Source organism: Pantherophis guttatus, chromosome 10 (assembly GCF_059756535.1).
Source record: "Pantherophis guttatus breed Tessera chromosome 10, ASM5975653v1, whole genome shotgun sequence".
Classification (NCBI taxonomy): Eukaryota; Metazoa; Chordata; class Lepidosauria; order Squamata; family Colubridae; genus Pantherophis; species Pantherophis guttatus.
The window spans coordinates 26,667,889-26,695,813 of NC_142072.1; the positions used below are offsets into that span (position 1 = coordinate 26,667,889).

Here is a 27,925-nt window from a genome sequence, read left to right on the forward strand (position 1 = left end):
TTAACACATTGTAAGTCGCCCTGAGTCTCTGGAGAAGGGCGGCATATAAATCGAACCAATAAATAAATAAATAAAATAAAGGTAACAGCATTCCGTGCGCCTTTGGCGTTGAGTCATGCAGGCCACATGACCACGGAGACGTCTTCGGACAGTGCTGGCTCTTCGGCTTTGAAACGGAGATGAGCACCACCCCCTTGAGTTGGGAACGACTAGCACATATGTGTGAGGGGAACCTTTACCTTTGCCTAACCAGAAGCCAGGAGACCTTGATTGGGGCACTGGTCTACCACATCTTCTCTGCCCTCTGGGCCTGCCCTAGTTTTCCTGTGACCTTGCCTTCTCTTTTAAGTACAAATCCCTGGGACAACAAGGAAAGTAAAGCAGCAGCTCCTCCTGCTGACTCTAATAAACCAACCCATGTGATGCACTTCAGTAAAGTGTTGGATTCTCCAGTAAATCCCATGGACTGATGGCCATGGAAAGACAACTATATTGCAGACAGAGGCAGGGTGCATATTAAAGTCACTAAGGCGGACACAGCAATTTCCAGGATGGTAAGTGTCTGCAGATGGTGATCACTACAGTGCAATCAAACCAGGGGTGGGTTCTACTTACCTTTACTACCGGTTCGCATCGTGCCCGCGCACTTCAGCTCATGCGCAGATTGCTTCTAAAGACGTCCAGGTCAGTGGGCGGAGCCTCCCGCCGGTTTTACTACCGGTTCTATAGAACCGGTCCGAACCAGGGTCAACCCACCACTGAACCAAACCCTGCTTTGTTTTCATAGTAAATGAAATTTCCATCTTTACTTTTGTTGACCTTGCAGATCCCCCAGGTAAGAAAACAGAATGATCTGCCTTTTATCCATCTTTGAGAAAGGAAAACCCACACGCCACCTTTGCCATCCATGCCATTTACCAACCCTGACCATCTCTGACCTGCCAGTGAACCCCAGACAATAAAAGAAAGGATCTCATAAGCCTATGGGCTTATATTAACACCTGGGCTGAAACTGACGAAGTATGTCTTTCACTAGGAAATTGGTAAATTGAGAAAGAGGGTGGCACTTTTTTCTAGATACTGTCTTCACTTTAAGAGTACAATAGCAATAACAGTTAAACTTATATACTGCTTCACATTGCTTTTACAGCCCTCTCTAAGTGGTTTACAGAGTCAGCCTGTTGCCCCCAACAATCTGGGTCCTCATTTTACCCACCTCGGAAGGATGGAAGGCTGAGTCAACCTTGAGCCAGTCAGGATGCAAAGGCTACCTCTCAATTTGAGCTATTATTTTTCTTTTGATGACGGTGATGATGACTTCTGTGGTTTGGAGAACCCAAACACCATTCTTAAATTTAGAAATCAGGAGGGATCAGAAAAACCGAAGAGGACCAATTGATCAAAGCTCCGTACTTTTTAAAGAAAAGGATGGAGCTTTCATCACAAGCTGCCATCTTGACCTTTTTGTCCCACAAACACACCCTAAGCACCGCTGTTGGAAACTTGCTATTATTCTCATGATTTCTGTCTCAGCTTCCTGTAAAACCGGTCAGTTCCTTATCCAATGAGGATATTGCAAAGCAGCATTTCTCAATCTCAGTTGGGGATTCTGGGAGCTAGATAATTCTGGGAGCTGAAGTCCACATGTCTTAAATTTGCCATGCTTAAGAAATGCTGCTCTGGAGGTGGAGAAGCTTGCTTAAACTCCCCAGAAAGAAAGGCCATAGCTGGCAGATAGGAACCCCCCCAAATCAATTTTATGGGGGTTTCTTCATGTGTAATCCTATCATAGGTTTACCATAGAGAACTCTTCTTATTTTCTGCTGCCCCTGGGAGCACTCTTTGTTGCCAGAATCTTGTTCCTGCACTTCATTTAAGGTGGAACCAACCACTGGATTGCCTAAACATATTTAATCATACTGGCCCAGCCAGGCATCTTCCAGATGTCCTGGGGCTGGAAGTTCCTAAATTCCCAGCCAAGCTGTCTGGGGGTATCAGTTTTGGTAAGGCTTTATTAGAGAAATGATATCTGATTCTGGTAGAACGTAGTGGTTCCTCTTACCTGGCTGGAGGCCAAGATAGCATTTTTTTCAAGGATCCATTGCTAAGCAGCTAAAAAGGATAAACATGTCCTTCAGACAGAATACCCAGAAGAGGCAATCCCATCTGGGCAAGTTTTAGATGTTTGTTTTGTCACTCCAACACCTGTGAGAGATTTGGAAAAAGAGATGCTATCTGCACTCTAACTGCCCACTCTGAGGATAAAACTGCATTAACAAAGCTCTCTCAAGCATTTCAAGCAGGCAAATCGTTCCATTCCTGGCCTTACCAGATTTTCTTTGCAAGGTGAAAGTCCAAAGGCACAGCAATTGCTTAGACAGTTGTAAAACCAAAACAACATATGCCTCATGGCACCTTCAAGGTGACTCCCCTTTTGATAGCAGGAAACGTCTAGTCCATGAAAATCTGCTTCCTGTTGGCCATGATGGTTGTAGGCTATGGGTTTAATTCTGTGACTCATTGGGACATTTTTGAGAGGATGATAGCACAATCTGCTGTGACCAGCAGAAACATTGAGTTTTGGGCTGACAATATTTCTCCTCTAGTGCTGGATAGTCCTGTGATTATCTACGAAATATACAGTATAATGAATAGAAAAATAACAAATAAAGTTTGTGACAAACAAACGTCAATGATAAATCAACAATTGCTTATTTAAACAGATAAACAGAATGACCTCACTTAGGCAAAAAAGCCAGTGGGATTGGGAGTGACTTCTGACTTCCCGCCAACTTTCCCATTGACTTTGCTTGTGGGGAGCTGGCAGGGAGCATTTGAAGTCAAATCACCTGGCCCTGGGGATTCCTGAACAGCCACAACTTTGTCAATAAAACTGGTCTGAACATTGTGTAAGTTTCAATTCCACCAGAGTAATAGGTCTTGGATTTTTTTACACATTTTTTAAATTAGTGGATTTTAGGTACCCTGATTTAAAAATGGTTGTGGAATAATGCATTGTTTGGGTTAACTTGAGGGTACAAACAGACAATAAGAGTGTTAATAGTGTATACATTCTAAATGTATGTAATCTAAATAATGCTGTAAATTTGGTTTCCATGGGCTCAAGAATTCTTTCCAGCACTCATGTGATGGGACCAAGTCTTCACAGCTGGGGTTGCTTTATAGCTGCTGCCTTTTCACCTTTGACCCTCAAACAGCCCCCTTCCTGAAAGGCTGGCCCCCAGATTGGCAAGCAGGAACCTAACCCTGGGCATTGAATTGGGGTGAATGAACCCTGGGGGCAAAAGCAGAAAGCGTCTTTCCCTTTTTTGGAACAGCTCAAAAACAAACTCCCCACTATCTTTTGGAAGCATTTTATCTTGATGACCCCAAGTTCTGGGTTTGTGTAACATACTGAACTTTACACCACCCACCCAGATTCCCACAGCACAGCTGCTGGTTGAACATCCATTTCCCTCACGGCAAGGGAAAATGTGCTATTTATTAGTTTGAGAAGAAGCCCTACTTCTTGAGAAGACGTTTTTGGCTGTGTAAACCACAACCAAATGTGAATAATTCTCAAAAGCATGGGTATTCCAGGGTTATTGAAAAATCAATATAAGGAACAAGAAGCCACAATTAGAATGGAATAGGGAACAATAAAATGGGTTCAAAGATGGGAATGAGTAGCATCAGTTAGGTTACTTTATTTATTTAACAAACATGAAGAATATATCATGAGAAATTCTGGATTAGAAGAAATAGGCAACTAAAATGGTTGAGGAAAGCATCAACAAACTCAGTTATGGTAGTACAGGGCCTTGGTAGTACAGGGGTTTAAGGCACCCTGTTATTAAGCTGGTTATTAAGACCAGCTGCCTGCAATTACTGCAGGGTTCGAATCTCGCCAAGGCTCAAGGTTGACTCAGCCTTCCATCCTTTCTAAGGTAGGTAAATTGAGGACCCAGTTGTGGGGGCAATAAGCTGACTTTGTATAAATATACAAAAGAATGAAGGCTATTGCTGAGCACATTGTAAGCCTGAGTCTTCGGAGAAGGGCGGCATATAAATCAAATTAAAAAAAAAAAGTTATGCTGATGATACTACTTGGTGGTCTGAAAATGACAAGGCAAATCTCTTGTTGATCTGTTCCTTAAGATTTAAAAAAAAAAACTAAGATCATGTCAGCAAATGACACTAACTTTATGCAAGTAGTGAGAAGTTGAAGTAATAAATAAATTGAGCCCAAATATCTTAATAAATAAATTGAGCCCACTGGGACTGGGACTGCAGCTATGAGATTACAACAGATCTAGACTGACTTTTAAAATGCAGAGACATCCCATTGACTCCAAAGATACATATTGTGAAAACAATGCGTTTGAGCTGGGATGTCAGAAAAAGCAATTGGACCAATGTTTCTCAGCCTTGACAACATTAAGATATGTGGACTTCAACTCCCAGAATTCCCCAGCCATCATGGCTGCCTGAGGAATTCTGAGAGTTGAAATCCACACATCTTAACATTGCCAAGGCTGGGCAATTTGTCGAGCTGATGTCCATAAGTCTTAAAATTGCCAAGGCTGGGAATTCTGGTGGGAGTTGAAGTCCACACATCTTAACATTGCTATGGTTGAGAAACACCGCCATGGATGATAAGAAGAACAAATCATTCAATTGTAGATCGAACCAGTCAACTGCCCAGAAGTAAAACATATTAAATATGAGCCAAAGAAAAAGTCACTGGAGAAGACCCTGATGCTTAGAGAAATCAAAGCTGTTAGAAAAGGAAGAGACTTTTCTGCACATCTGCTTTTTAATCTCCACCTTCTTGGGAGTACTGGCAGATATTTATTTTTTCTTTTTAATTTACTTTTGCACTAGAGTGTAGCCCTGTAGTTCTTCATAGAAATATCTGAGAGTCAAGAGGAACTTGCTCATGAAGCACTCTTCTGCACATCCATCTTGTTATCATGCAATAAATCCTCCTCCCCCCACACCACCCCCGGAGTTTCAATTCCTCCAATGTTCCAGTAATTTCATGCCTCTCTTTTTCTCATCATCTGTCCTAGCGAACAACAAAGCCACTGAATGTATGACTGTTGTTTATCACAGCGATGCTTTATCTGCTATCTTCACACATCTCTTCTAGTTCTTTAACAGTGGAAAAAAATCAACTGAAAAAACAACAACAAATTAGAGCTGGGCTACCTTAAGCGACACATCCTCTTTCTCCCTTTCTCGCTCTCTCTCTCTCCCTCCCTGCTCAGCCTCTCCCCTCTAAACTGTACAGTTCCTGTTCTACCCTTTCACAATATAAGATCCAGCTTGAGCTCCCAGCAACAAAACAAACAGCTGTTGCAAGGTTTCTCCACAACTTTCCTTTGCCAATATCGGTTGGCTGACTGGCTGGCTGGCTGGCTGGAGCATGAACGGAGAGACCAATTTCTGTCCCCTGCAGTCTTTGCCACTAGGTGGGGGATCCTGTTTCCAAGAATCCTTTGCAGCTCCCAGAGGAGATCCAGTTCCCAACTCAGCTCTCAGGTAAGGGAAATGGGCACTCCCAGCTCTTTGGCTTTCTTCCAACACTAACTCGGTCCAGAGGAATACTTCCGTGCTCGAAAAGAGGATCCTTTTACTGAAAAGTTCCTGCCAACCAGTGAAAGATCTGGGCTGCTCTAAACTGTGCAACTACATTCAGCAAGGCTTAGTTGCACCAGATGGTTTGTTACCAGCTAAAGGGCAGTTGCTGGTCTGCCTGGACAGAAGTGGGGTTATTATAAATAGAACGGAGCTCAGTTTTGCAAATCTGGCAGACACTGTGGTCCACCACAGAATTAACAGAATGCTTCATTTGAGTTTCCGATTTTTCATCCTGGCCTTATAACAGCAACTTTTAACCACAGAGAGCTGTGCTGTTTATAGTGGGGCCTGTCCCTTCCTTGCTATTCAAATCAAAAAGTCTCCTATCAGATGCAATCCAAGTGCTTGTTAAAAGGCACAAGAACAGGCTCAACTGTCTTTGTCCTGGTCAGTTGGCAACTGCCACTGATGTTGCCCAGAAACCAGAAAGAGTTAAGAAATCTCTTGCTGTCTCTGCTGTTTGAGTAGGACTGGAGGGGGGATGGAGGCAGGGAAGGGCCCCTGGGTTTGTGGTGAATTCTGGGCAGAGAAAGGGTTATGCAATGTGATGCAAGTAAGCCAGTTTATTCTAATAATGGTGCTGGCCTAGATGGCAGAAGATTGTAAGTTCTTTTCCCATCTTAGGCATGAAAGCCAACTGGGGGGCTTTGAGCCAACTTCCAGGATATGGTGAGTTCTACTCCCACCTTAGGCATGAAAGCCATCTGTGTCACTTGGGGCCAGTCACCAGTTCTAGTGTATGAGTTCTAGTTCTGCTTTAGGCAGGAAAGCCAGCTGGGTGAGTTTGAGACAGTCACTCTCCCTCAGCCCAACCCACCTCACAAGCCTTAGTTTTAAGCATTACCCTCTATTCATTCTTGACCTGGAAAATTTAGGCATCTCTTTACCAGGCAGATCTCTCTGACTATATTATTCCTTCATTTACAGACATAATATATTGGTAGTCCTCAATCTACAACCATTCGTTTTTTTAACACCTGTGTGATTTGTTTAACAACTGGGGCAATTTGCTTAATGACCACAGAAAAAAAAAAAAGATAAAATCAGGCATGGTTCACTTACCAGATTACTTAGCAACCGAAGTGTCAGGGTTCCAAGTAACACCCCCAACAAAATCAAATTCCGAGGCTTGAGTTTCCTCAAAGCTAATTTTTATTAGAGATGTCATATTGGCACATCTGGGAAAACCTGAATCTGAGACCTTCCCGGGATTCTTCACCCAAAAGAAAGTTCAAGTCCTTGTCCTTCACCCACATGTCCATCACATGAACCAATCAGGTACCCTCTGGAACAGAAGATACCTCCTCATTCTTCTCAGCACAGCTGCAGGGCACAACGGTCTTGACTTTCTAGAAAGAATGTTATTTTGACTACATATCATCTTCACTCCATACAATGCCCCCTCCCATTTTCCCACAGTAGAATTTGTGGTAGGCCTGAAGGCTCAAAGGTGAAAAGATGGCTTCCAGGTCTGACACGAAGTTCCTGTCCCAATTGTGGTCATAAGCCAACATAACCCTATCCTGAAGGACCAGAAAGCCTTTTCCCTATCCTTCCTGAAATGCCCTTTGTCAGCTTCTAGGTTTTCCTGAAATAGCTTCCTCCTTTACCATCATACTTCCAGGACTCTCTGCTACCTCCCACCATGGAGTTTGCTGAGCTGATCAAGACCACCAAGGTGGATGATGTGGTTCTCTCATGTCCAGGATTCCAGACCATCCAAGGGACACTGGCCATCACCAGCCATCACTTACTGTTTTCATCCCAGGCAGAAGGGGATAGGGAACAGAGAAGAACTGAGTTGTGGCTTCTTATTCGCAATGTGGATGCCATTGAAAAAAGGTGAATAGCTTTGTCCTGCATTGCTGGACTTCTCATCATAGTTCCTCTCCAACCCCCAACCCCAGTTTGTGGACTTCACCTCCCAGAATTCCTCAGCCAGCATGGCTGACTGCAGAATTCTGGAGAAGTCCACACATGTTAAAGTTGCCACGGTAGAGAAATAACTGGTCTAGGCAAATGTAGCCTAATACAGCTTAAACTGCACTATCAAACTTCATTGATTCATCTTGGACAATTAGAAGAATCTTTTGTTTGCTGCTTTGCAGAAGAAACCTAACTAATATGCCATTGCAGTTTTAAACTCTCTCATTTGCAATCTAAACTACTTGGGTGGACTACTCAGACCCAAATGAAGGAGATTTGCCCACCCAAATAATACCATACACTCTCAAGGGTCCTTTTCAAGGGCTCCTTCACACTCAAGGATGATGAGATCAGAAGCAAAGATCAGGCAAGGAGCCCAAATATCCTACATTGGCTGGCTTGGGCTGGGGATAGGGTGGTGGGAGCTAAACAATGTGCTTTTCTTACTCTAACTGCTAATGGGTTAGCTTTGTTCCCTGCTGAAGCTCCATCTTGCACCCTTTTGCTCTTGAGCTCTTCAAAAGGCAGCCAAATGTGGGTTTAAGAGGTAACAATTTTCTGCAAGACTTGGGAAGAAGCATCACCTGCTCACTGAGGGGGAGCTGCAGAAGAGACCAAAAAAAAACCAGGAATCCTACACCTTCCTGGGGTGCAGGACCCTGAGAGAACATTGCCTAGGCAAAATTGGGGTGGCCCACATTCCCCAGAGTGGCAGAGTGAAGAGCGAGCTGGAAGAGGGAGGGCACTGAAGTTGGCATCAGGTGCTCTCCATCTCACTGCCAATTAACCTCTGCATTTTGGACATGATGCTAACCTTTCTCCTTTCCTTCCTGTGACTCTCAGCATTCAGAATTTAAGCTGGTATCAAAGCTCCTGGACTAACGGCTCCCCACCAGAGAACAGGTTTGCCTTAACCATTTTCACACACCGCAAGGCATGTAAGCAAGTGAGGTGATAGGCTGGTGCATCATCTACTTTCGGCTTCTGCAGCTGATTTGCACAACTGGGGAGGGGGAACCCATCTTTCCAGGTCTTGCTTCAGGAATGAAAGGGAATGAATCCCAGATAGGTGAAGAATGACCTTTTAGCTATCCCGATATCCTTTTTTCTACCTGCTGGATAGCGAGGCCAGGACAATTTGATGGAGAGAGAACTGGCACCATAATCAGGGATCCAACTTTTTGCCAGATATAGCCCAGATTTTGCTATTATACTCGGTTTCCCCAAAAATAAGACATCCCCTGAAAATAAGCCCAATTGGGCTTTTGAGTGCATGTGCTAAAATAAGCCTTCCCCCAAAAATAAATCCTCCCCGAAAATATTTAAACACAGACCTGGAAATCAGGTAAGATGGCAAGAGGAGCCCCATCTTGCTCCACGCGCCCCAAAATAATAAGACCTCCCTGAAAATAAGGCCAACCACTTATTTCGGGGTTCAAAAAAATGTAAGACAGGGGATGTAAAATGTAAGACCGTGTTTGGGGAAACACGGTACGAACTGAGAGCATATTTTAAAGCATGCCCAGAGTGCTTATCTTCATGGCCTTGTGCATCCTTTCCATAAGCAGTTGAGAGATTACGTTATAAATGCATGCTGATTGCCAAACAACCAAATTTTGATCACAGGACCATGGGCAGCTGCAACAATTGTAATTTGTCAGTTGTCACTTTGAACAGTTGCTAAACCAGTGTTTCTCAACCTTGGTAGCTTGAAGATGGGTTGAAGTCCACCCATCTTCAAGCTACCAAGGTTGAGAAACATTGCGCTAAACGAATAGCTATAAATTGAGGGCTATCTGTAGGTTTTAAATAATAGCTAAATTTAGGAGGGTTTGATGTGGGATCAAGAATATTAGGCTTCCCATAGCCTTCCGTGTCCCTCTGACCTAAAAGCTTGGAAAATATGGAAAATAAATACCTCTTCATCCTTCCACGGATGTCACCAGAGGGGGAAGCTGCCCCTTGGAAAATCAGAAGGTCACCAAACATTGTCCATAGATGGATGCCAAAAATTCTGGACAGTTCTCAAAGCCATTCCCATCTGGCATTAAGGCTTGTATAGTAGTTTGCAAGAACCCACTCACGGTAGTTATTCCGGATTTATTTGATCTGGATGGCAAAGGATGCACAGCAATACAGATAGTTCTTTTTTATTTTTAATTTGATTTATATGCCGCCCTTCTCCAGAGACTCAGGGCGGCTTACAATGCGTTAAGCAATAGCCTTCATCCTTTTGTATATTTATACAAAGTCAGCTTATTGCCCCCACAAACTGGGTCCTCAATTTACCTACCTTAGAAAGGATGGAAGGCTGAGTCAACCTTGAGCCTGGTGAGATTCGAACTTACAGTAATTGCAGACAGTTGGTGTTAATCACAATGCTTTTAGTCTGCTGAGCTACCAGGCCCGTTGCAAAATCTCCATTCCCACCCCACTCCTGGGGCCAGCCAGAGGTGCTATTTGCCGGTTCTCCAAACTACTCAAAATTTCCGCTACCGGTTCTCCAGAATCTGTCAGAACCTGCTGGATTTCACCCCTGGAACAACCAAAAAGAGCAATTCAATTGGAAGGCTGAGTCAACCTTGAGCCTGGTGAGATTCGAACTTACAGTAATTGCAGACAGCTGGTGTTAATCATAATGCTATCAGTCTGCTGAGCCACCAGGCCCGTCTTGACTTACAACCATTCGGTTAAAGACCATTTGAAGTTACAATGACACTGAAAAAAGTGACTTATAGGGACATACTATCATATGTGGTGGTCATGCCAAAAGGCAAAAAAAAATTGGAAAATGATTCAAAAACAGCTGGAAGAAATTACCGCCCAGAGAGTGCCATTAAGACCAGAAACATACTTATTAGGAATACTAATGAATCACCATGAAAAAGAAATACAATATTTGATAATCCATATTCTGACAGCTGCAAGAATCATGTTCGTGCAAATGTGGAAATCGGAAGATACACCATTAGAGGATAAAATAATACAAAAAGTAATGGAATGTGCAGAGATGGACAGGCTTACCAAAGAAATACAGGAAAAGGAAGACACAGAGTACTATCTAGTTTGGCAACGATGGTACGAATGGCTAGAGAAAAGGAAAACGAAATAAGAAAAAATCAAAAAGACAGGAAGGGCATACCAACTAAGGAAACAAAAAGAAATAATCTTAAAATATCATTATATAATGAAGGATGTAGATATATATATATAGAAATATAAAATACCGAAGTAACTTTCTTTTAGGCTCAAGTTGTAAGATTTGATTTTAATGTATAGTTTGTTTATGTTGTGTATTGTATGTATGTATGTTTTTGTTTGTTTATCTTTAATTAAAAAAAAATTTTTTTAAAAAGAAAAAAGAAAAAAGTGACTTATAGCCGTCATCGCCCTTACAACCATCGCAACCTCTCCATGGTCACATGAATCAAATTTAGGTGTTTGACAACTGGCATGCATTTACAACAGTTGTAGCATCCTGGGTTCATGTGATCACCATTTGCAACCTTCCCAGCTGGCTTCTTGCAAGCAGTGGTGAGAAGCCAGATTCCCTTAACGATTGCAGTGATTTGCTTAACAACCAGGGCAAAAAAAGTTGTAAAATTGGACATGACTCTGAACAAACACCTTGCTTAGCAACAGTACTTCTAGTGCCAATCGTGGTTGTAAGTGTAGGACCATGATGGCCAACCTATGGCACGTGTGCCACAGGTGGCACGCTGAGCCATATCGGTGGGCACACGAGTGTTGCCCTAACTCAGCTATGGCTCGCATGCGCAAGCCAGCCAACTGATCTTTGGGCCTTCTGTGCCCACCGGAAGTCGGGAAACGGGCCGTTTCCTGCCTCAGGAGGGCCTCCGGGAGGGGTGGGGAAGGCCATTTTTGCCCTCCCCAGGCTCCAAGAAAGCCTCTGGAGCCTGGAGAGGGCAAAAAACGGGCCTATGGGCCCACTGTGCCATTGCATGCCAAAAGCAGGGGGAGTGCAGGGGGGGTCGCACACATATGCGTGTGGGGGGGCAGGGCGCATTGAATTATGGGTGTGGGCACACGCGTGCATGACCCCCCCGCACTCCCCCCGCTTTTGGCACGCAACGGGAAAAAGATTAGCCATCACTGGTCTAGGACTACCTGTAGGGTGGGGATAAGAGAGAACAAGGGAGGGCAAGTGAGCTGGCAATGAGGCAAGTAATGTAACTAGCATCAGTTGCATCAGTGTATGACGCACTTGGTATTGTGGGAGGCCATCACAGCTTTGCTGTCCTCTGCTTCTCTCTTTCTGGGTTAATGAGTTGCTTACTTCCTGCTCGTCTGCAAGCCCGACTTTCGGATTGTGACGGAAGGGGGGAGGGGCTATGAAGTTAAGGTCTCCATCGTTAGTGCCCCTCCTCCCTTGCCACAAACATGAGGTTCTTTCTGTTTGCAAACTACCGGAAGTTGCCTGTGGCCTCTTGTGAGGCAGCTCACGTGGTCTCTTTTCTCCCTGTTCCCACAGGCTGGCCAATGCGTCTGGCACCATCACTCTCAAATGCAAAGACCTGAAAATTCTGCAGTTGGAAATCCCTGGAATGGAGGAGTGCCTGAACATTGCCAACTCCATTGAGGTGAGGTCAGCTTATCCTGATTTTGGCAGAACCCAGCTGCTGCCAGACCATTGGAAAAGGAACAGTCCCTAAACATGTGCAGAGTGCCTGTCCTGATTCATTGCAAGGGGAAGATTTAGGACCAAGGCCACCTGGTTCCCACCTACATTATCCTCAGCCACAAAATCCCCAATCAGATTTTAGTCTTGAAGGTTGTGCAAATTCAGCTTGTGCTTCATCCAGAATGAATCATCACATACATTTTCTATTTAAAAAAAAAACTGTATTGTCCTGCAGTTCTGGGAAGCAGTTATAACCAGATATCAAAACTGTTCTGTACCCAGCAGCCCCCTCCTCTGGTTAAACTCATGCCCAAACTCAGCTCAGCCTAGTTGCTTCCAGATGTTGCAGCTTTGAGGATAAAGGAGTAAGAGGAGGAGTGAATGAGGAAGGAGGAGAAGAAATATTCCCAAGGCCTTGACTCTTGCAGTTCAACCCCCTTCTTTGCAATCATAACAGGGAAGTCCTCCCCCCCCACATCCTCTCCATTTCCTGTTGGTTCATTTTGCATAGGAAAGAAGAGGGAGGGTTGCAAAAGAAGTAAGAAGCTGATGGGTGGCACTGAAATCTTGTGGTGCTTGGCAGTTTGGCCAACCCAGCCTTAACTGTTGCATTGAGTTTTCGGCAGTGGCTTAGCTGGGGCTGTTTCCCCCAGTTCCTTGTGGGTGATGAAACTCGCTTCAGGCCCACATGTGCAGGTGAGCCCCAGAAACCCCAGTTTCTTTCACATAGGTAAAAGGCGCTTGAGAAGCTGAGAAGAGATCTGCTAAGACTTGCAGATCGTGCTATGTTCATGCTGCCAATTAAGACAAATATTAGAACAACCCAGGGGTGAAATCCAAAATTTTTCCCTACCGGTTCTGTGGGCATGGCTTGGTGGGTGTGGTGTGGCTTGGTGGGCGTGGCAGGAAAAGGATACTGCAAAATCTCCATTCCCACCCAACTCCTAGGGGAAGGATTTTTTAAAAAAATTTGATTTATATGCCGCCCTTCTCCGGAGACTCAGGGCGGCTTATAATGCGTTAAGCAATAGCCTTCATCCTTTTGTATATTTATACAAAGTCAGCTTATTGCCCCCACAAACTGGGTCCTCAATTTACCTACCTTAGAAAGGATGGAAGGCTGAGTCAACCTTGAGCCTGGTGAGATTCGAACTTACAGTAATTGCAGACAGCTGGTGTTAATCACAATGCTTTTAGTCTGGTGAGCTACCAGGCCCGTTGCAAAATCTCCATTCCCACCCCACTCCTGGGGCCAGCCAGAGGTGCTATTTGCCAGTTCTCCAAACTACTCAAAATTTCCACTACTGGTTCTCCAGAACCTGTCAGAACCTGCTGGATTTCACCCCTGGAACAATCAAAAAGAGCAATTCAATTTAAAAACAAGAAAAATAATATAAACGTATATTTAAAAACCCATCATAAAACATTTTAACTCACAGCCGAGGGAATCCCCATCGATCAGCGCAATCTGTGCAGCACTGCATCAGCTCCACCACACCCCCAGGTCCTCTCTCTGTTGCCAAAGCCAGCTGAGTCAGGGCTATGGAGGATGTGGAACATCTCTGGAGGATGATGTTCCACAGGGTGGCCAGAAAAAGCTTCCTTCCTGGGTCTCACCCAAGGGTGCTATTAAGCAGGTTCTGAAGAACTGGTAGTGGAAATTTTGAGCAGTTCGGAGAACTGGCATGTTAGGGTGTGTGTAAAAAGTATTTGTTGCTTGTGCAACGAGCAGAGCAGAAACACACAGGGAAGGAGATAAACGTGCAGCTCGTGTGAGAAAAATACTTTATATACAAGATAATAAGCAGTCTCGGTGTAGGTAAAACAGTCCAAGGTCATAAACAGTAATATCAGTCCAGTAAGTATCTTCCCTTACCAAAGCAAACAGACTTTAGTAACTCTTGGTATACAGTACCATATAACAATTCAGTCTAACATCAATCAGCAGAAAGACGCAGGAAGCAACAGGAACAATCAGGAACAAAGAACGCTTCTCTGCGCTGCTTATTTATGCACTGTAGCCTAATTACAGGGTTCAGCAAACCCTGATTACGTGGCTCAGTTGTTTCTTAAAGAAACAGATATATTGCCTGACCAACAAGTTAGGAGTAAACTACAAGCTGAACCTAACATGGCAAATAGGACCTCTGGCTGGCCCCAGAGTTGGGTGGGAATGGAGATTTTTGCAATATCCTTTCCCCAGGAGTGGGGAGGGAATGGGAATTTTGCAGTATCCTTCCCCTGCCATGTCCATCAAGCCACGCCCACAGAACCCATAGTAAAAAAGTGTGAATTCCACCACTGGTCTCACCAGATGACATTCCTTGGTGATGGGACCTGCAAGATGCCTCTCCTGCTGGACTTGAGGAGATGGGTCAATGTAATTGATGGGAAGCAGCCCCTCAAGGACCCTAGTCCCATGCTATACCCCATTGTAGGTAGAGTCTTCTGCCCATACTCCCTCTACCACCCTAGAAGCATCTCACACCTGGCCAGGAATAACGTTTTCAGCTCTTTAATACCAGTTAAATATTAGATGGCACAGAAAGGCTGATGAAACCCAAATGAGTTGCTTTTTCCCAGATAAACTTTAATGCAGAGAGTCCTTGACTTACAACCAGGGGCGAAATGCTCCTGGTTCAGACCGGCTCGCCCGATCTGGTAGCGATGGAGGCGGGTGGTTTGGAGAACCGGTAGCAAAAATCTCTGCGCGCCCCCTCCCACCATGCCCAGCTGAGCCGCACAACCATCAGAGGCTTTTTTTTTTTTTTACTTTTAAAAGCATTTTTTCTACAACCTTGTCGGTAGAAAAAATGCTTTTAAAAGAAAAAAAAAGCCTCTGACGATCAGGCAACTCAGCTGGGATCGTCAGAGCCTTTCAAAAGTATTTTTTTACAACCTCTTTAGCCGAAGAGGTTGTAGAAAAAATGCTTTTAAAAGTTTTTTTTTAAAATTGGCCACGCCCACCCAGTCACATTACCCCCCCACCAAGCCACGCCTACAGATCTGGTAGTAACAAATTTTACATTTCACCACTGCTTACAACCACAATTGGTTGTTTCCAAGCACCCAAATCTTGATCATGTGACTGTGAGGATTCTATGATGGTTGCAAGTGGGATGACTGGTTGACTTTTCTTGGTGCCGTTTTAAGTTTGAATGGTTGCTAAATGAATGAGTTGAAGACTTCCTGTAGACAAAATGAGTGCCTGCGTGTTAAGGATCAAGGGCAGCAATGCTGGCTGGAGTATTTGGGGAGTTGAAGTTCACACATCTTAAAATGTCTTAAATTTATCTAAGAGACACTTCAAGATAGAGAAAGTCATGTGTGTCTGTTGCTAACCATGTTGGGCCCACCATGTTCCCACAGGCCCTTTCTTCTCTGGAATCGGTGATGATGACGTACCCCTTCTTCTACAGACCCCAAAACACAACACTGGGCACTGGGTGGCTGACGCACATTACCGAACAGTATTACAAGCAGATCGCAAGTGACGTGAGTAGAGAGGCCGGTGATCTTCTTGAGAAGTAAAGGTCCTTCTCTGAGCATAGCTGCACACAAGGGTAACTGGTCTGGCAGAACTGACAGCTAGACCAGGGTATTTTGTGGCCTGGTGTCAAGGACTTTCAATGTTATTGATAACAAATATCTATTCAAACTAATTTTATTTTATGTCTTAATTTGAAAGAACTTAACAAGTTGTTCTATTATCTCTGCTGAATCAGAAGTTGAAAATGATGCTGGCCCAAACAATAGTGTTAGCAAATATTGTAATTGTAAATAGTGCCACTGAGTTACATCTAATATATGATATTAATCTTGTAGCATGGAATACAGGTGGACCCAGTGGTGAAATACAATTTTTTTTTACTACCGGTTCTGTGGGCGTGGCTTGGTGGGCGTGGCAGGGGAAGGATATTGCAAAATTTCCATTCCCACCCCACTCTGGGGCTAGCCAGAAGTGGTATTCTACTACTCAAAATTTCCGCTACCGGTTCTCCGAACTGGTCAAAATTTCTGCTACCGGTTCTCCAGAACCTGTCAGAACCTGCTGGCTTTCACCCCTGGGTGGACCTTAACTTATGATTGTTCACTTAGCAACTGTTTGAAGTTCCAATGGATCTACCTGGGGGGTTACGTATGATCTGGATTTGAAGTTCTGACAGTTGACACACACACACACACCCCCGGTGTGGTCACATGACCATACTTCAGGCACTGAGCAACCGGGTCACCTTTACGGCCATTTATAGCGTCCCACAGTCACATGACCACGGTTCAGTGTTTACTTCCAGTTTTTGGCAAAACCACACCCATAGTGAACTATTGGTTTGTTTGATGATTACAGAATTCTCTTAATGATCACAGATTCAATTAATGACTGGCACAAGAAAGGTCATAAAATTGGGTCAGTCATGTGACAAACAGGCCCACTTTATAACCATCACGAGTCCCCCCTTCTTTGCACCAACCTGGCACCTTCACCTTCACCTCCACCCCATAATCAAGCCAACAGCTTCCTCCTTTCTGTGACACATAAAATGCAGTCAGATCAACAGATGTCCTCTGGCACAGGGATCACCAACCTTTCAGACCTCAGGCACCACTAAATTCATAATTTTAAATCCCGCGGACCACTAATATGATCTGCCTAATGACCGACTGGGTGGGTGTGGTTAGGTGGTCATGTGACTGGGTGGGCATGGCCAACTCGATGTCACTCACATCAAGGGGTGCCTTGCCAGCCTCTACTGGCCCCTCCCCTCCCAGCCACTCCTCGCCTCCCTGCCCGGGCTCCTTAGGGCTCCAACAGGAAGCAGTTGTTGGAGCTAGGCAGCCACCATGAGAAAGAGTTGGCAAAACAGCTGGCTCAGTTCAAATTGGATCTGACTGAGAAGAAAGCTCAGCAGAAGCACCTCACTGAGGATTAGGAGCATAGGCTTTCCAAGCAGAGGGAAGACCTGCAGGAGTGCAAGGCCAGGTACCGGCACCTGGAGGCTCAGCGGGCTGAGATGGTCAGCCAGTTCCAGGCTGTTTCCATAATGTTGTCCCACTGGAACAAGGCTCTCCACTATTCGCCACCAGCTGCGCTTCCCTCCATCCAAAGCCCCACACCAAGAGGCCAAAGCAGACCCCAAGTTGGAATTTCTGCCCCCCTCTGCCCCGCACAAAAGGACCCCAAAGGGGGAGACTCTCTGCAGCAACACAAACGTTCATTGCACGTATCCGTCCCAGGGGCCGTAGTTTGAGGACCCCTGATTTAGTGCAATATAAAAAATGCAAATAATTTCTCTGCGGACCACCAAAATTTTCTCATGGATCACCAGTTGGTGACTGCTGCTCTGGCAGGATGGATGTTCAGCAAGAATATATTGGAGACAAACAGCCTCACCGTCACCAGAACTTGACCTGGCTCTTCAAATACCTTCATTCTGTATTCCTCCCAGACAGGGGCCTGGAGGCTGAGTTCTATCAATGCAGACTTTGGAGTCTGTCCCAGTTATCCACCACTTGTGATCGTACCAGCAAGACTGGATGATGGAATACTTCAGAAGAGCGCCCGATTTCGTCAGGGGAGGCGATTCCCAGTTCTCAGCTACTATCACAAAAAAAATGGGACGGTGGGTCCACCTCCTTTCTCATTCCACCCATTTCACACTTGTGGCACCCAATTTCTGTGCCTAAACTAGCCCTGTGGTTAAATATGTGCTTTTTCCTTTGCCTTTCCCTGTTTTTATTCTGTCCAACTGCCAACCCTCTTTTACTTCTCTCTTCCCCACAAATTCTGTTTGCATTCTTAGCTGTTCACCCCCATAGCTGTTCACTCTAGTGCAATGTTTTCTTAACCTTGTCAGCTGGACGATGTGTGGACTTCAACTCCCAGAATCACCCAAACCTTCACCTTATCAAGGCTTCGAAACACTGTTTTAGCGAAGACAAGTAGCCTTCCATTTCAGCACTAGCAACAGCAATCGTCTCCAACCTGAAGCTCTTGCAATGCCTAGCGTTCATATCCTCCAATACTGAAGGGCACTAGATAGGAGAAGACAGAGATGCCCTCCAGTGGCCACCTTCCTCATTTGTACCAGGAGATGCTGGGAACTGAACCATGCAGCTTTGGCACACCCAACAGATACTCTAAACATGCCTGTGTCATCAATCTGTACAGAATTATTTAATAGAAATAGAATTATAAGGTTGCAAGGAACCTTGGAGGTCTTCTAGTCCAAGCAGGAGACCTGTTACCATTCGAGACAAATGGCTGTCCAGTCTCTTCTTCAAAACCTCCAATGATGGAGCACTCACAGCTTCCACAGGCAAAGTGTTCCAGTGATTAATAGTTCTCACTGACAGGAAATTTCTCCTTAGTTCTAGGATGGATCTCTCTTTGATGATCTTTCACCCATTACTTTGTGTCCTGCCCTCTGGTGCTTTGGAGACTAGGTCAACCCTCTCTCCTCTGTGACAGCTCTTCAAGGAGTGGAAGACTGCTGTCATATCATCCCTAGGCCTTTTCTTTGACAGGCAGGACATACCTAGCTCCCTTAACCGTTCAAGGTACAGACCCATTTTCATTTTCACTAACCCCCTCAAAAGGAATTTGAGCATCACCGAGCAGAGAGCAGGCAAAAACAGACCAAGCGCTGCTTAGGAATTCAGAATTCAGAAAGAAATGACTTTATCACAGTCATTAATCAGCACAACAAGAATGTAGAAATGTATTTCATTTGCCCCAAAAGGGGAACTTTCAGAATTTCACTTTTTCAAACCAATATGTAGAAACATAGCCATTATTCAAAATTCATGGTTCTCTAACTTTTGCAACACAGGTCATCAATATTGTCATTTTAGAAAATATATCATTAAGAAAAGTCGGCTTTAAAAAACCCAAAAGCTGTATGAAATGCTCTAAAATAGAAAAAAACGGTTTGCAAAAACCGAGCATGAAACAAATTTATAAACAAAAATTCTTATGTTAAGGAAAACATATCCCAAAATATATTCCGTTTCAGGATGAGCTTTTCAAAAAAGATCGAGCTTAAGGAGGTGCACTTGACCAATGGCCACAAGGTGACATTGGGAGAACCTCAACTGGATCAATTTGCACCCCTCCCCAGGAGTCTCTCCCCTTTACTCTCCTCCATCCGTCTCCATCCTTTGCTCATACAGGCAATGCTTCGCAGCAGCCAGCCCCTCGTGGGGCCCAACCGGAAACGCTGCCATGAGGATGAGCTGCTCTTGACCACCGTCCTGGAGGGTGGGGAACGTGGCTTCATCCTGGACACCAGGTCACTGCAGGCTGCAAAGCAGGCCCGAGTGATGGGGGGTGGCCTGGAGCACCGAAGCTGCTACCACGGCTGGAAGAGGCTGCACCGAGCTCTAGAGAGGTAAGTTCTTCTATCTATTTGTGCTGTAACTGTTCCTGATGGTAAGATTTTAAGAAGAAGCCCCAGACAAAGCCCATCTAAATAATATTCTGAAAGCACCATGGAAGCCTCTTTCCCTCCTTTAAAACAGACTTTTGTTGTGCTTTCAGTGTATCATAACCAAGAAAAAGCAAAACTGGGAGAGAAAAAAAACCACAGGGAGCTCTTAGCAAAGTTGGCCATGGATCAAAAGATATCCTGGGAATTCCTTGACTTTGGTGTGAGCCATGTCTCTGATACTAAGTAGGATGAACCATGATGAAAATGATTCCTTCCCCAATTAAGTCAAGGATGATCTGTGAAAGACTGGTGCCGAGGTTAGATTTCTTGTAATCTTGGCTAAGAATTATTGAATAATATGTTTCTCAATCAGCCCTGAAAACTTCTAGAACCTGCTGAAAACAGCTCGCTCATGTACTGGCAGCCTCCTTCACCTTATCTCTTAACTCTGATCACTAGAATTTTTCTAATGGCCCATGTGAATGGAACATTTGTCCAGCACAGCAGTTGAAAATAAAATATAAAATCTTGGTCCAGCAAGGGAATAGAAAAAGGAGATACCTATTTGGGAAACTTATCATAAAGCAGCAATTCTTGTTTGGCTAAAAGATTGGGCGACCTTGGCAAACAAAAGAATTTTAACGTTAGAAGGGCATGATCTTCAGAAAGGCTGGCATGCCTACCTATGGGAAACAGGGAAAAAAACAAAAACACACTTTAATAAACACAAATTGAGGGATATATTGAAGTCAACTTGGGAAGAAATAAGACAAAAACACTATACTAAAATTCCCAGTTGGCTCTCAACTATGGAGGCGATAATATACCCAAACGTTCTGGAACATGGTAAAACGGTGAAATATAAAGAAATATTAGACGAGGCAGGGAACCTTAAAACAATAGAACAGTTAAAAGAACAAGGCACTCATATAGAATGGTGGACATACGCACAGATAAAATCAAGATACAAAAAAGATAAAGAACAATACGGCATAGAAATGGGTAGCAAAGATTTTGATAAGATTTGGATGAGCACGGACAATAAATTACTGGCTAAATTGTACAATTATTTGGTAGAATATGACCTGATGGAGGAGGTGGTTAAAGACCCAATGTTAGCATGGGCCAAAAATATTGGGAAAAATATAAATTTGGAAGAATGGGACCAAATATGGAATAACAATATAAAACTCACTAAGGCAACCACCTACAAGGAGAACCAGTATAAGATGATCTACAGGTGGCACCTAGCACCAGCTAGGATTGCCAAAATTTATCCCAACCTAAATCCAAAGTGTTGGAAGTGCGGGCATCAGCAAGGCACTTTTTACCATTGCTGGTGGACCTGCTCTCAAGCAAAAAAATATTGGAAGATGATTGGCAATTGGCTTTCAGAAATAATAGGTGAAACTTTTGAATTAGATCCTAAAATATTCCTCCTGGGAATTCTCAAGACGGAAATGGCAAAAAAGAAGAAATACCTAGCAGTGCATATAACAACAGCAGCAAGAATCTCTTTTGCTCAACAATGGAAAGAGAAAAAAATACCAACTAAGGAACAAGTAATCGGTAAAATAATGGAATGTGCCGAGATGAATAAATTAACGCTGGAAATCAATGACAGAGAAGATACTGATTATTATAGCGTGTGGGACAAGTGGTACGGGTGGTTAGAGAAGAGGAAAATGAAATAAAAAAAATGAAAGAGACTAGAGTGAGTACAAGAAATAGTTAAATGAAATAGAAAGAGAAGATGTACCGTAGATGATAGAAAGTAAAATGAGGTAAGGAAAGGTTACATAGGTAAGCAAAAGATATGACTTATGTATTTATTAATTTACCTTTAAAGACCCATTATATATATATATACATTAAGAATGATATAAGTATATATTTATATACCATGTAATTGAGTAGCAAAGATTATCTATATGTACATACATTTGTATTTTTATTTATTTCCTTTTCCTATACCATGTAACCGGATGGACAAAAAACTGTATTATTATAATTTCTTAACAATAAAATATTTAAAACTAAAAAAAAAAAGAAAAAGAAAAAGGAGATAGAAAATCATATGCTCTCAGTCAAATTTTTACTTTCTGCAAGAAAGAGCGGTTTCTGAAGTTGAGGTTGGTAGGCATTTGTACTCAGTGGGTGCTTATATCTGGCTTTTCTTATCCAGAAAGATGGACACCTGTGAAGGTTTAAACCAGCCTCCCCCATTAACTGTAACTCACTTTCTCTAGCCAGACAAGCCTGGTCCATGGGAGAGGCCCCTGACTGTGAGCTGCAGGACTCTCTGACCAAAACAGTTCTCCTTTCTCCTCCCTCCCCACCTCTCAGGGGTCGCTCTCTCCAGGAAAGCTTCATCAAGCTAGTAGAAGCCTGCAATGACCCTTCTGCCCACATGGACCGTTGGCTGAGTAGACTGGAAGCCTCCAAATGGTTGTCCCATGTCAAGGAAGCCTTGAATGCTGCCTGCCTGGCAGCCCAGTGCCTGGAAAGGTAATATTGCATTTGGTCCTTCCCCCTGAAAGAGTCTGGAGAGGAGCCCCCAGGAGAAGCTGTTGGGCAAGTCCCCTCTGCACCCCAACCTTTTGGGATGGGCGACAGTTGTGTAACCAGAAACTCTGGGTCTTGCTCCAGAGAAGAGGCTTCTGTCCTGGTACACGGAGCTGAAGGGAAGGACGCCACCTTGTTGGTGACAGCTCTTGCCCAAGTTATTCTGGATCCAACCTGCAGGACATTGGCCGGCTTCCAGGGACTGCTGGAGCGGGAATGGATACAGGTACTAGCAGGAGACAGTTCAAAGGAGATTGACATGCTGGCTGGGGAATTCTGGGAAATGAGGTCCATACTTAAAAATTACCATGACACTGGAAAGCAAGAAAGTATATTTTGTACTTTTTAACTCAATAGTTCCTAGTAGTAATGCACACAGAATTTCAAAATTGGTACTGATTGTAATTCTTTCTAAGCACAGGCATAGGGTATTTATGTTACACATTACTCATCAGATTCTAGTCTACAAAACGGAAGTTAAGGATTCCTTAACCATGGCTTAGTGTGATAACACAGCCACTGAATATTATCATCAAGCCAGTGAGGGAGCCTCTGGCTCTCCAGATGGGGATACAGTACAACTTCCATTGTTCCAAGCCTTTAACTCTCTGCTGGGAATTAGAACTTTAGAAACTCTTGCAGGAGCTCAGGCTACCCCTCATCCTACACAGAAAAGCAGCTACTGTGACACAGATGGACCTTTGATCATAAGGAGGAACAGTTTAATTTTTGCTGATTTTTATGGTGTTCTGGATTGACTTAATTGAGTTTTGATTCTTGTTGAAAGCATTGTCTCCTGCCCTTCCCTCTCCCTGGATTTTACTCATAGAAGCTGCTTCTAGCTGCCAACCTTTTTTGCTTTTCCAGGCTGGGCACCCCTTCCAGCTCCGCTGCTTCCACTCCGCCTATGCGCACGCCCGGCTCAAGCAGGAGGCACCCATGTTTCTCCTTTTCCTTGACTGCATCTGGCAACTGGGGCGCCAGTTCCCCTTCTCACTGGAATTCAGTGAGCATCTCCTGCTGGCACTCTTTGAGCATTGCTATGCCTCACCCTGCGGCACATTCTTGGGCAACAACGAGAAAGAAAGGTAAAGCAGGGGCAGGTTAAGGAGGGGCAGGCAGGGTTGAGGGTGCCAGCTTGGGAGAGCAGGGTGAAGTAAGAAGATTCAAATACTCCCGATGAAGGCTGAGAATTTTATGCCAGCAAAGACTCTGCCTCCAGCCTTGAAAGACATGGAGGGATGGCCTTGCACTTTATTTGGCCTCTTCAAATATCTCAGGTGAAGAAACCTGAAATCTTAGACGCCACAAAAGGTACCCTAAGCAACCTCCCACTGCTAGAACTCTCCCTATACTTTTAAGAAACGAGATGCACGGGATCTTAACATTAGGACACGATGTTCTCCAGGAGAAAATCAACCTAGGAAAGTAGAACGGTTTCACGTGCAAGGAAACGTCACAGCAGCCATTTTTGCAGGGAAAGAGACCAAGATTTCAGAGCCTCTTGGCTGGTGGTTCTTGTCGCTTCTCCCACAGAAATGGCTAAACCAACCGGGATAAAACACTCGGTGGGGGGGGAGGGACACAGAACCAGGGCTCAGAGGAGCCTGCAGTGTGTGGTCAAGATGGCAGTCGCAGCAGTGGGATCAAAGTTCACCTATTTGTCTACATCGTACATGTACTGCAGATGGAGCTTCAATCATATGTTTATGGTCACCATATTGACTTTTTTCACCAGACCTTGTGGACATCCCCACCAAAGCTCCTTGGCTTGTTGCTCCAGTTCAAGACATAGCATTAAATAAAAACAAATCCAGTTTGGTCAGTTTTCCTTGTAGCTTGGAGCCCTATTCATAAAAAGCAGTAATTCTGGTTCATTGATCCGAGTCAACTATGGCTACTGAGGGGAAAAGTGCAGATAGTCCTCAACTTATGACGAAAACTGGAACCAGAATTTGTGGCTGAGCAAGGTGATTGTTAAGTGAGTCACACCCAATTTTATAACCTTTTCTGCCACAATTGTTAAGAGACAGATTAGACACTAGAGTTATTAAGTGAATCATGCGGTTGTTAAGCAAATCCAGCTTCCCCATTGATTTTGCTTCTCAGAAGCAGCTGGGAAGGTCACAAATGGTGATCACATGATCCCAGGAAACTGCAAGTATCATAAATACATGCCAGTTGCCAAGTGCTCAAATTTTGATCACACGACTGTGGGGATGATGCAATAGTCATAAAAGTGTGAAGGCTGGTTCTAACGCACTTTTGGGAGTGCTGTTCTAACTTTGAAGGGTTGATTTAAAAAAAATAGCTGTAAGTCGAGGATACCTATACGCATCATTCTTTCATGCTTTTACATCTCCAACAATCCCATTTGAATCAAGTTGTGCCCAAGAAGGGAAGGACACCTCAAAGCTACAAGAAAGCAACAAAGTCTAAAAATGTTAGATTGCATTTGCTTCTGTCAAGTCTTCCCCAGATATCCAATTGTAATTTTTGTGGAGCATTTGTCCCCCTGTATCAGGTTAATGTTGCATTCCTTCCCTAACATGGTGGGCTTCTGGTGGGATATGGTGATTGGGAAGGTGGCTAGGGGCCTCTGGGAATTGAAGTGCACACATCTTCAAGTTGCCCAGGCTGAGAAACAGTGCTTCAGGCCGACCCAATGAGGGACTAAAATGCTATTGGCTTCCTTGCAGGAGGTTGTGTGAAATGAGGGAGAAGACCCACTGCCTCTGGCCCCATATAAACCATGTGGAGAAGTACCTGAACCCCCTTTACATGTACAACCCCCTGGTCATCTGGCCCTCCGTGGAGCCACAGAGTTTGATGCTCTGGCAAGGTAGGGGGACTACCCACCACTCCTTTTACCCTGTGGTGAAATCCAATCTTTTTTACTACCGGTTCTGTGGGCGTGGCTTGGTGGACGTGGCTTGGTGGGCATGGCAGGAGGATACTGCAAAATTTCCCATTTCCACCCCACTTCAGGGGAAGGATACTGTAAAATCCCCATTCCCTCCCCACTTCAGGGGAAGGATACTGCAAAACCTCCCTTCCCACTCCACTCCTGGGGGAAGGGTACTGCAAAATCCCCATTCCCTCTCCACTCCTGGGGGAAGGATATTGCAAAATCCCCATTCCCTCCCCACTCCTGGGGGAAAGGTACTGCAAAATCCCCATTCCCTCCCCACTCCTGGGGGAAAGGTACTGCAAAATCCCCATTCCCTCCCCACTCCTGGGGGAAAGGTACTGCAAAATCCCCATTCCCTCCCCACTCCTGGGGGAAGGATATTGCAAAATCCCCATTCCCACCGCACTCTGGAGCCAGCCAGAGGTGATCTTTGCCGGTTCTCCGAACTACTCAAAATTTCTGCTACCGGTTCTCCAGAACCTGTCAGAACCTGCTGGATTTCACCCCTGCTTTTACCATATAAAGTACAAACTCACATTGTCCAGGGCAATGGACAAAGAACTCACATGCGAGAGACATTGTAATTTCGATTAAATTAAGCCTTCTAGATTTCAGAGTTTCATAGGCCAACATTGGCAAGATGGTTTGCTCAAGTCTGAAAGTTGAGTCAACTTATTTTCTTGGTGGTTTGAGACATTTTGCTGCTCATCCAAGCAACTTCCTGTCAAAACAAGTTATGCAGTCTTTGGCAACTCCTCCCGCACCAACCTCAGAGGTTTCTTCCCCAAAGTGCATGGTAATAAAGTGATGAAGACTTTCAGTCATCCAGGTAAAGTTGTCTGAGTTGAGTCATGGCAACTGGACTTTTTTTTGTTGGTTTGAGTTACTGCCGGCTGCCTGCAAGTTGGCAGTTCGAATCTCACCAGGCACAAGGTTGACGCAGCCTTCCATCCTTCCGAGGTCAGTAAAATGAGAACCCAGATTGTTGGGGGCAATGTGCTGACTCTGTAAAACTGCTTAGAGAGGTCTGTAAAGCACTGTGAAGCGGTATATAAGTCTAAGTGCTATTGCTATTCCACAATTTTAAGAGGAAAACTTGAGGTTGATGCGGGAACAATTGGTACATGGCTCTCTGCCTATTCAGATTCCCCTAACCAACTTGTTCAGGCTGAAGAAGCTGTTTGGATAAGCAGTGAAACATCTCAAATCAACAAGAAAATAAGCCTTTCTTTTATAAGCATCTTCATCGAGTTTGCTCAGGTTGATGCAGCAATTCCAGAGATTTTGAAGAAAGCAATTAGGAGGCCTGGAAGATGCCTGAACATGCATTGCAGAACTTTGTAGAGTCCATGCCTTATGATCAAAATAGGGCCCAAAAAAATATGTTATCAAGCAAGACAACTTTCCTGTTGCTTCCCCATTAATTTGCTTGTCAGAAGCTGACTGGGAAGGTCCCAGATGGGGATTATGTGACACCCCCCTGCCCAGGATACTGCAGCTGTCATAATACATGCCGGTTGCCAAGCACCCAAATTATGATTATATGACTGCAGGGATACAAAACCAAATTATGATTATGTGGTCACAATATTCATAAGTGCAAAAAATGGACATATCTTTTTTCAGCACCATCATTAACTTCAAATGCCTCTAAATCAGTGTTTCTCAACCTTGGCAACTTGAAAATGAATGGACTTGAACTCCCAGAATTCCCCAGCCAGCTATGCTGGCAACTTGAAAATGAATGGACTTCAACTCCCAGAATTCCCCAGCCAGCTGGCTGGGGAATTCTGAGAGTTGAAGTCCATTCATCTTCAAGTTGCCACGGTTGAGAAACACTGCTCTAAATGAATGGATAGAAGTCAAGGATTACCTGTAATACAGAATAAAACCTAACAGTTTCAAGAATTTCAGCTGTCTGAACACCATCAAATTTCCAAATCACACCTGATGGGTAGAAATTAAAACCTCACCCACCTACCCACTTTGCTGCTTGCTCATTTCCTTTACGTGCTTTTAAGAGATATACAAGTTCACATGTAAGAAACATGCCTAACAATTTTTCCGAATCCCGGGTCTTCAGAAGACTCCTCTTTAAAGCTCTCTATATCCAGATTTCAGAGTGAGAATTTCAATCTTCTGCTAAATATATTTGTAAACCTGCATATTTGAAGGATATCTAAATACTCTGAGGACCTTCAACGTAAAAATAGGCAGTGCCATTAGCAGGCCGTTCTTCTGGGGTAATTATGAAAGATTTGGCTATCTCCCCCAGATGCTGGGGCTGGAAGCTAAGCGAGTCTATTGGCTGATGTTTTTTATAAAGAATTGCTGCAAAGATATAAAAGATTACAGTTTGTCCTTGTGAAATAGATGGATAACTGGCCATTATTCTCCACGCAGGTTTATTTCTCCGCTGGGTCCGTTCATCCCATCATCTTGATGAAGCATGGGCAGAAATTCAGCGAATAGCAACGAACAGCCAAACCTACTCACAATAATTGCACAGAGCAACATGAAAGTACACTCTGTCACCCCCTTTTTAGATGAAGTAATCAAAGAAGCGGCTGGTCACCCCAAAAGAGGAGAATTGAAAACAGAGGGAGAGTTGCTGACACAGAGCCATCAAGGAGAGAAAACACTTTATCTGGGGCACTGAGAAGACTGTGAATATGTAGATCTATTTTCCAAGCCTATTTTTTAAAACTGTTACAAATAAAATACAGCTCTTTAAAAACATTTTAGATCAAGGAAATGAAGATATCGTATTTTTCAGAGTATAATACACACTCCCCCCCCCCCCCAAAAAAG

General features: G+C 44.2%; 1 protein-coding gene across 8 annotated transcripts; it reads left to right on the forward strand.

The window, feature by feature from the left end:
* Positions 1–5,270: 5,270 nt before the first annotated feature.
* LOC117663516 (myotubularin-related protein 9-like) lies at positions 5,271–27,853 on the forward strand. Of its 8 annotated transcripts, XM_060691406.2 has the most exons (12): positions 5,271–5,544; positions 7,268–7,485; positions 8,413–8,472; positions 12,062–12,170; positions 15,581–15,706; positions 17,659–17,832; positions 19,382–19,599; positions 21,985–22,146; positions 22,288–22,429; positions 23,071–23,291; positions 24,903–25,045; positions 27,518–27,853. In XM_060691406.2, the coding sequence occupies exons 2-12, from the start codon at positions 7,289–7,291 to the stop codon at positions 27,613–27,615; spliced, it is 1,650 nt and encodes a 549-aa protein (XP_060547389.1). In that variant the 5' UTR covers positions 5,271–5,544; positions 7,268–7,288; the 3' UTR covers positions 27,616–27,853. The 8 variants fall into 8 exon arrangements, with proteins under 8 accessions (XP_060547389.1, XP_060547390.1, XP_060547391.1 ...); XM_060691407.2 differs by lacking the exon at positions 8,413–8,472 and having other exon boundaries at positions 5,278–5,544; XM_087876899.1 differs by lacking the exon at positions 24,903–25,045 and having other exon boundaries at positions 5,318–5,544.
* The last annotated feature ends 72 nt before the right edge of the window (positions 27,854–27,925 follow it).

Bases quoted from the DNA above. Each gene is read 5' to 3' on its own strand.
- LOC117663516 (XM_060691406.2), top strand. From the start codon at position 7,289: ATGGAGTTTGCTGAGCTGATCAAGACCACCAAGGTGGATGATGTGGTT. The intron at 12,171-15,580 runs GTGAGGTCAGCT...ATGTTCCCACAG, and splicing joins ACATTGCCAACTCCATTGAG to GCCCTTTCTTCTCTGGAATC. The intron at 25,046-27,517 runs GTAGGGGGACTA...TTCTCCACGCAG, and splicing joins GAGTTTGATGCTCTGGCAAG to GTTTATTTCTCCGCTGGGTC.